This window comes from Macaca thibetana, chromosome 11, assembly GCF_024542745.1.
Source record: "Macaca thibetana thibetana isolate TM-01 chromosome 11, ASM2454274v1, whole genome shotgun sequence".
NCBI lineage: Eukaryota > Metazoa > Chordata > Mammalia > Primates > Cercopithecidae > Macaca > Macaca thibetana.
The window spans coordinates 68,223,419-68,232,828 of NC_065588.1; the positions used below are offsets into that span (position 1 = coordinate 68,223,419).

At 37.6% G+C, this 9,410-nt stretch overlaps 1 protein-coding gene across 1 annotated transcript in view; it reads left to right on the top strand.

Annotated features, from left to right (window-relative positions):
* The window catches only part of TPH2 (tryptophan hydroxylase 2), a 92,000-nt gene extending 84,497 nt beyond the window's left edge, over window positions 1-7,503 (top strand). Inside the window, exons 10-11 of the mRNA XM_050749279.1 lie at window positions 5,787-5,920; window positions 6,047-7,503. Of these exons, the coding sequence (XP_050605236.1) occupies window positions 5,787-5,920; window positions 6,047-6,221 (309 nt within the window). The 3' untranslated portion in view covers window positions 6,222-7,503. The remainder of the gene's footprint in view (window positions 1-5,786; window positions 5,921-6,046) is intronic.
* The last annotated feature ends 1,907 nt before the right edge of the window (window positions 7,504-9,410 follow it).

Sequence of the window (9,410 nt, forward strand, 5' to 3'; positions counted from 1 at the left end):
GAGGCATAGATGTTGCTCTTTAGAGCTGGCCAAGTACTTCCAAGTGGTTTATCTATAGTTCAGATAACTTTCATTTTTTCCTCTTTTTTTTGGACAATAGAAACTTATTCTTTTTGAAGATAGAAACAAAATAAATATGGAAAAGCTTGTAAAAGTTAGCATAAATCTTATAACCATAAACACCACCTTTTCCCCCACAGCAGTGGTTGCCCCTCTTTTATTCTAATGATCTATTCTGTGGTGTACTTACAGGAATACCAAAAAGTGCATTTGGGTGGGGCTTTTCCATACCTTTCATCACTGTGGAGAGCAATTAACAATGAGCTGAGTCACCTGGAACACTGACTTTAAAGAAAAGTTTGAAAGTAGGATAATTGCTTTACCCATAGTCTAACTTGTGTCTTTCACACTTTTTCTCTTTATCCTGCGTTGATCTAACTATATGTGTATCATTTTTGATTTATTATTTGCTTGCTTATTCATTTATTTTGTTAAACAAACACAAAATTGATGGTCCAAGATTTCAAGAACTTGGAATGTAGTAGGGAAATTCTAAGAAAGTGATGATATGGATCTTTGTTGAGTCCAATTCTCTTAGAGAAGTGACAGTAAAGTTTTTTCACTTTAGGTGGTGAGGAAATGATTGCTAGTCAATGAATTGGCTGAGTCATATCAAAAAGCTAACCCATCTCAAAAGCAAAAGGCAATTTCTACTTTTTCATGAGTAAGGGTAAGGTCTAGATATTTATATCTTTTAGGCCAGAGATTAGATTTTTTTTTTTTTTTTTTTTTTTTTGCAAGTAGCCTTAACATCCACCCCATAGTAGTTGCTGACATATTACATATAAATACATCTATTTTGCTCTTTGAGTTTTGAAAAAGCTGATGGTTTAAACAAATTTACTTATGATTTTTTGGCTTTAGTTTTAGGATATCTTGCATGGCAAATTTATTGTGTTGCCTTGATATAGCTATTAATCAGCATTCTCAGAATAGCTTTATATTTAATACAAGCAATTTGTATTTATTACCACTTGCAGCAACTCTGGGAGGTGGTCAGAATTACTGCTAGTCTGTATAGGAGAGGCCCAAGGGCTTTGCAGGTTCTCTGGTGTCATCTGTTTGGTCAGTGGTGTGACTAGAGTAAGGACTTGCTGCTCCTGAGCTCTCACACATTTACCTTGTTCAGATGGCTTTCGAGTCCCTTCCTCCTGCTCTTTCTTCTCATGAAGTTGGTAGTGCTGTTGGTAATGACAGAGTAAATGCTGGATGTTGGGAGCTGGAAACTGTGTCTTTGGTTTTTGTGGAACGATTGCTTGAAGATGGAGGTTGTTCCCTTGGCCCTGCAGCTTATTCAAATTGGTGTAGCCTAATTGCCAATTTAAAAAAGTGTAATGCATCATTGCCTAATTTGGCAATGGGGATATAGATGTCACATTGTGCTTATTTGGCAGGATAAGCCTTTGAGGGAGGCTCAAAAATATTATATAGACACAATGCATTTATACATATATGTATATATTTGTTGTTCTTTTGATGTGGGAAAAGATGATTGTGGTGTGAGTGTAGAGTGTTTGCAAATTCTTATTCAGAATCTAGGGCCCAAACTATTCACAAACCTGACTTCATACTTGAGGTTTTTTTTTTCAACTTTAACCAGTCCTAATATAGATAGTGAGGATCACAGGGTTTGCGTCTAGAATAGTTGAGATAATAACTGTCATTGCAAAAGCAGGTGTCTGGGAAGGAAGATTTTAAACTGATGAACCCAGGGCAGGCACTATCATAGTCTAGGACCTGAAAGCCTCAGATCTGGGGCCATTTCATTCTCTATGGGTTTCAGACCCCTGAGGGAGTAGGGCTGCACAAATGGTGGAAGGTTTGGCTGAACATATTTGTACACAAAGCATCATTGCTGGACTGAATTAGTGATGATAACTAAATATACTGAGCACTTCCCGTGCCAGGCACTTTGCATCCATTATCTCTTTTAATTTTGACCACAACCCCAGGTTATAGATATGACTATTAGTATTTCCATTTTCCAGATGAATACTCAAATAGGCTTACAGAGGTAAAGTAATTTGCCCAAGGACACGTAGTTAGGTAGAGATGGAGTCAGATTTACACCTCAATTCTTAACCATAAAGACCTGTATTCTTAACCATAAAGACCTGTATTTTTAACTACCTTATAGTATTGTCTACTAATAGTTGGATTCTGGGAAATTTTTTATATTGAAAAGAAATTTTTATATTAAAAAAACTGGAATGGCAAATAAGTCTTAACTTGTGCACCAAAGTCAATTTATTGGTAGTAACCGCCTCTGTGGAGAAGGGTGGGAAGTCCATCCCCAGGCCCAGTGGGAAGGGCTGCTATGGTCAATTTATTGTGGCTGGTGTGGAGGGAGGTAAAGGTAGTATGAGTGCTGTATACTTGCGGTCTGTTAAAATTACATTTCAAGAAGAGTCTTAGAATTCATCTAGGTCAATCTTTTCAGTTTATCAAAGATAAAGCTGCTGCCCAACATGGGGTAGTTTCACTCATTTGATATTATACGTCTAGCCTCTGGAGACAGCTACATTTAGAACCCAGGTCTCCTGGTTCCCAGCCCTGTGCCCTTGTCTCTAGCACTATGGGTAAATCCAAAATAGTCCTTTTAGAGAGTGTTCTGAGGAGAGAAGGTGACTCTCAAGCATTCCTGTACTTTAAAAATGGCTTCAAAGTAAAAGATTGTCAACCAGATTCTGTCAGCATTATAAAGCTTCTCTCTGCAGGAAGTTGTATTAATTCTTGCAAACTTCAGGATATCAGACTGCTACCATTTCAAGACGGAATCACTGCAGAGTTCCCTGGGGACATCAAGTAGTTTGGTTCAATGTTTACAGAGAATCCACTCTGGACATAGAGAAGAGGGTACAATAGCTGCTCCCCAAAACTGAGGGGCTTAGAGTGAGACCTGGATAGAAACTGAGAAGCAAACTCAGTTGGACTTCTGCATTGGGCAATAGAAGGTGGAATCAAAGACATGGATGCTATTTTATACCTCTTGGGACACACTGTAATATTCAGAGATAGGAGATTTCGTGGGCTGCATGGATGTTCCTGGAACTCAGCACACAGTCAGCTCATGGTCAGGTAAATGAGGCCATTTATATGGGTGATCATCACTTCATTTGTTGGCTTCATTCACTGGCTGCTCCCCCAACTCCAGGTTCTTGTCATCTCCAGGCTAATCCATGGGTACCATTATTACCCCCGTATTCATTAACAGCCAAACAGCAGCACTGGTCCCATACTCCTTGGGTGGAAAGGTCTCCAGCAGGTAACCAGCATATCACATGCATAGCAGGCTCCTGAGGATAGTCTGCATTTTTGAGAACTTAAGACCATTAACTTCCAGTTTTTCCTTTAAATATTGCATTGGCCAAGTGTGATCTATATTGCCAAATGGTCTGTCTCAGATTACACACGTGTGAACCCACTGTTTTTTCTTGAAATCTGGGGCAGAGTGTCCTATGCTCTGGGCCTTTTCTTGATCTACTTTAATCCTTTTTAGCTGTTAAAATGACTAAATAAGTATCTGGATATCCAGTGGAATTGTCACAAAATGATTTTTTTTTCCAAAACCACACTGATTTCAGTCTCTGTCGTTGCATACACACCTCTGGAGGCATCCTCTATACATAGTGACTGCTAAGGTTGCTAATGTCTTATAGAAGCAATGGAGACACAAACAGATGAGTTTCACTTCTTTCTTGTGCTTGTCCTTGACCCAGTGAAATGTCTTTAGCTTAGCAAGGATGTCCCAAGGGAGCCATGGCTTTAATGTTCTTACAGCCTGTTCTGCTACCACTCTGGCCATGCCCCTGAATGCAGGGATGAGAGAGTAGAAAGATTGAACACATTGAGCCAGCCACTGTCCTTCTTTCCATATGTACTGATGGATGAATGGACTATTAGAACAACATAGTACATTAATTGTAACCAGAGTGTATGGATGCAAAGAAAGCTAATTTGAATTCTGAAAATCACGGCAAGCCAATAGGAAGCCAATTTTTGCAGAGAAGCAACAGCTTTCATAAAGGGACATTTTGTTTCTTGAAACTGAGAATTTGTTTCTAAAATTGTGGACAGAATTATTGGTCATGTGGAACCAAAATCCCTTGATGTTCACTGCCCTGCGTTGAATCTAGCACAAATGCATTTGCAAGTGTAGTGACCTTCTGCTTATAATGAAGTTGTTCTGTGGGCCAAAAAAAATGAGTTCACACTGAGAGGCCCTCTGCATTCTGTGATTCATATGTGCATTTATCTGGACAACGGAACTTTGCAGGAAAGCAAATCACATGCAGGGTGCCCTTTCTCTTACATGTCAGTCTTTTGGTTCTCAATTGCATTTTCAAACTTAGGGAACCACAGACTTCTTCATGGAGGGCTATAAATCATTCCATGCATTTTGAAATTGTTGGAGGAATGCACCAAGAATATTGAACAGGAAAGGGTTTTCAGAACTTCTCCAGGGAACCTTAGCTGTTAGACACTGAGAAGGTAGAAAAGCACAATGGGTAGAATCCAGAGGCTGGCCTAGAGATTGTCTTCAAAATCTTCCAAACCTGGGCTAAAGTTACTCAGACCTGGACTGAAGCCCCAGTTTTCCAACTCTCAGTTCGCGGCAGTTTCTGCTACTCCATTTTTTTTCCTCTCTGCTTCTCTCTCCCAACTAATTTCCCCCTTAAATTAAGAAAAAGAATCAAGAGGAGTATTTCTCAAAATATAGTTCACAACCACTTATGTCAGAGTCACCTTGGGTTCCTTTAAAATGAAGATTTCTGGGTTTCATCGAGACCTGCCAAATGAAATTGAGACCCTGGATATCTGTATTTTCATAAGCTCCTCAGTGATTCTTATGCACATTGCGTTTTTAGAACCATCAATCTAGGGTCTATAAATAGCCAGGCGGCACATGGCAGGAAATGACCACTAACTTTTAACATCACTGAATTTATCTTGAGAATATAGTCATTCATTGTTCCCTGCTGTTCTTAGTGCCAGTCATGTAGTGAGCTGAACGGAGCTAATGATGGTTCAAAGAGTAATTACACCAGCTTTCCTGTTTTTCTAATACCTGCTCTTGGCATAACTCTAACTATTAGTATGAGCTCCTTTTCTCCTCAACTGGCAATATGTATCTGCTGTATATTGCTCTGCTGTAGTTGCTGGAAGGTACATGAATGCTTTGTAAGTATCCTCAAATATACAGGCCCATTCCAGACTCTGTTGATACACAGTACCTGGCCTCAAAATATCCTGCAATGAGTCAACAAATAGTTTAGTCAGAGCCTCAATTACCTCTCCACGCAGATAATTATTACTTCTGCCATTTAAGTGAAATTTTAGTACATTGCTTATAGCAATAAATTTAGGAGCATATTTATGCTGTCCCTGATTCTACTCATAGCATATATTTAAAATCCCATTTCTGTGGGGGTATAGCTCTGAACTATCCTTCAGTATGAATTTGGCTGGTAATAAATTACATAATACCATAATCTCATTTTCTCCCACAGTACCTAGTACACTTAAAAAAACAAAACAAACAAACAAACAAAATCCTCGTGTCCAATTTACCCTGCACACAGGAGAGTTCTATATTTCATGACAGGCTAGTAACTGAGCAGCTCTGTAGGATTACCAAGCTATCAAATGTGTTGTAAAAATGTGATGTCGCGGCACTTTGGAAGTCTCATTACAGAGTTTAACGGGTTTTGTGGTATATTTTGCAGCATGCCCTTTCTGACAAGGCATGTGTGAAAGCCTTTGACCCAAAGACAACTTGCTTACAGGAATGCCTTATCACCACCTTCCAGGAAGCCTACTTTGTTTCAGAAAGTTTTGAAGAAGCCAAAGAAAAGATGAGGTAAACTTTTTTCTCCTACCTAGAGAAAATAACTCTTTATTTTTCTGTCTCTATTCCTTCCTTTTGTCTATCTCTTGTACAAATGAGGGTTGATCACACCTCTTTCTATTTCTGTTTATTCTGCAGGGACTTTGCAAAGTCAATTACCCGTCCCTTCTCAGTATACTTCAATCCCTACACGCAGAGTATTGAAATTCTGAAAGACACCAGAAGTATTGAAAATGTGGTGCAGGACCTTCGCAGCGACTTGAACACAGTGTGTGATGCCTTAAACAAAATGAACCAATATCTGGGGATTTGATGCCTGGAACCAATGTTGTTGCCAGCATGATCTTTTTGCGGCTTAGCAGCAATTCCGTCAGTGTCATATAACACAAATAACCTTCTGTGTCATGGCTTGGCTAATAAGCATACAATTCTGTATATCTATACCATCTTGTAACTCACTGTGTTAATATCTAAAACACCATAAGAAACCCAATGGCAGATAACCACTCATTGTATGAAAGAATGTAATATGTTTAAATGTCTTAAAAAGATTTGACATTCCTGCTTAGTCTCCTTAACCAAACTGCATCTACTTAAAATTTGTAAACAAATAGCCCTCTTACGAGTCTAACTTAAGCCCTTTTCTTTTTCAGATCTAAGCCTTTCCTCTGTGTTCGTTAGGTAAAATGAAAAAAGCAGTAAAGCTATTTCCATTTTCAACAGTATCAGTGTTTTCACAGCGTTATTTGATATAAACCCAGAATTGTAGGAAACTTCTCATCACAATAACAAAAGATTCAATATTCTGTTTCAAAAATTGTTGAGGTAATACAGCATTGGAATGATTTTTAGGTTGAATATTTACACAATGCAAGAAAAGACCTTTTTATAAATGGAATATGTAGGTTGCATTGACCTTGTAGAACCTGAGTTATGGAAAGCTTCCTGAAGCATTTTGGAAGATAGTACTTTCAGAAAGGACATTAGGAAAGACTAAACAGTGGACAATCAATCTTGGGACTATGAATTTTTTGCTGAAATAAAGTAAATTATCGTGCTTAGGAGGTTAAACAATTTTTTTCTGGTCAGAGGAGAATAAAATCACAGAGCTATAAAGATCATCTCTGATTTCAGAGTTGTGGAAATTGAGTCACAGAGAAGTTGTGATTTGCCTGAAGCAGCACAGTTAGTTGTGCGCTAGCATTCATCGTCCATTGCACTTTCCTTTTGTTTTCCTGATAAATGCGTCCTGGTGTGTGCATGTGTGAATATGTTATTGGAGATGGGAAATAATACCTATCCAAACTAATGTTTATCAGTAAATAGAACTTGGTTTGTGGTCAAGGGTTGCCAGCAGTATATTTGTTGTTTCCCCTCACAGCTGCACATCAGTCCAGATCTATGGAAGGTTTTCCACTTTCCCAAAGTTTCGGCAACTTTGGGTAAACAGTAGTGACGCAGCACAAATTTTTGGTGGTCTTTGCAGTAAAAGATGACATTAAGTGGTTAAGTGAACAAATAGAAAACTGCTAAGAGTGAACGAATTTCTTCGGATTCCCTCACCGAACATAAATACTGTTCTTCTGATTCTGCATTTGGTAGTAAGGAACACTGGACTGGGGAAGGAGGGGGCAAGAAAAATTAGAGAAGAAAAAAAATGACAAAATAACTTTTAGCAATTTAAAATATTTACTTGAGCAATTTCCAAAGATGTTCTTTTAGTAAGAAATTACATATAATTTTAAACTAATTCATACTCTTATATGGAGCCCACGAAGGGTCAGAAATCTTTGAACTAAATATATTCAGGAAGAACATAGAAAGAGCTAAAAGACACATCAGGGAGAGATCAAACTAAAATGAAAACCCAGATGTTTGAGTGTTGGTTGTCTTAACTATTGAGGATCTTTTATCTCTGAAGCATTCTCAGAACAACTGAATTTTGAGAAATAATTTGGTGGATAGAATGTGAGAGTCACAAAATATAAACGCTATTCCGGGTGAAGGGAATAGTGCCTTGAAAAACTGGTGGTAGAGAAATGAGGAACAAGCTAAACCAAATTTAAAAGATCTAGATTGATCAAGCAGTCATAAATTTTGATAGTTTCATAGATCCATAAATATATAGCTTCTTATGTCTTGCTTTGCTAACTTTAGATGACCCTGAATAAATTACTTATAAATTAGAATCCAGAATCATAATCCAGAATAGCATATCCACAAATTTTCAGAACTGGTTGCTGAATTTTCTCAGAGAAGAAAATTGCCTAAGAAATGCTCAGTGTCTGCCTTTGGTGTTATTTTCATAATTTGGTATTGCTTTAGACACAAGTCCTAGAGTCCTGTCATATATATATTCATTAAGAAACCCCTACAAGTAGCCATGAAGCTTCCCCCTCTAGTTGCATGAGATTAGAGCTTCTTAATTAAATATACTTGAGAGAAAATTATGTTTAATTGTAAACAAATTCCCTCAACAAAAATAGCATTTGAGGTGTCTTCTGCTTGGCTTGTAGTGGAATCCAGTTTTCTAATATGTGCAAAATCTATCTTGTTTCAAAAATAGAAGAGTTACAAAGTAAATGGGCTTTCCCACAGAGCTTATATAGGTATCATACAAGGAAGTGGAATTACTTGATTCTTTTTAGATTTGTTCTCCATTTGGAATAGCAGTAACTGTGGTTTTCCCCCTGTGAAACAATGGAATCACGGTTTTCATTTGTTGTGAGCATTTAACATGCAAATGCCATTACAGCTAATGGTGGGAAAAATCCTATAAAATTTAATAGCCGTCATAGGAAAAGTGTTGGCAGAAAAATTCCCTGTAAGGAAATAGTGTAACAAAATAATCACAGCCAGCTTCTTGTCATATTTGATACCTGCTCAGTGTAACCATTTATCTCAATTACGCTTCATAACCTAAAGCTAAATTAAATAGATCCAAGGGCAATTATAAATTTAAAGACACTTGCTCACTGTCATCTCACGGTGAGTTGTTACTTTATTATGGCTTTGCTGCTGACTTCTGTAATCAGCTAATCAGAAATCAACACAAAATTCCTGGCAGGACCAGGGTGCTTATGCGTCACACTTTGCAAAAGATGGCCAAAATCTGATTAGTCCAGTTTTATTCTTGAAGCATTTTAGTCTATTATGAGTTAGAATAAGGCATACGGTATATTCTTGAATGTTCATTTTATTTGGCATAATAAAAGCATAATAGACTATTTATAAATTATACCTTTTAAGAGTGGGAAAATTTGACCTGAAATTTCTTCTTCTTTTTTTTTTTTTTTTTTTTTTTTTTTCCACATTAGTGGTGAAAGTTGTGAGACTCGGGTTTCTGACTTAGTCTCATTTATTTACTGTGTAATTTACAAACGATGCTTTATGGGCATGATATATCTGTGCTTGTCTTGCTTGCTTATAGTAAATGGGCCTGAGCCTAATGATTGTGAAGTATTGCAACATTTACCAACATGAAAAGTCTGCAATGAGAAAC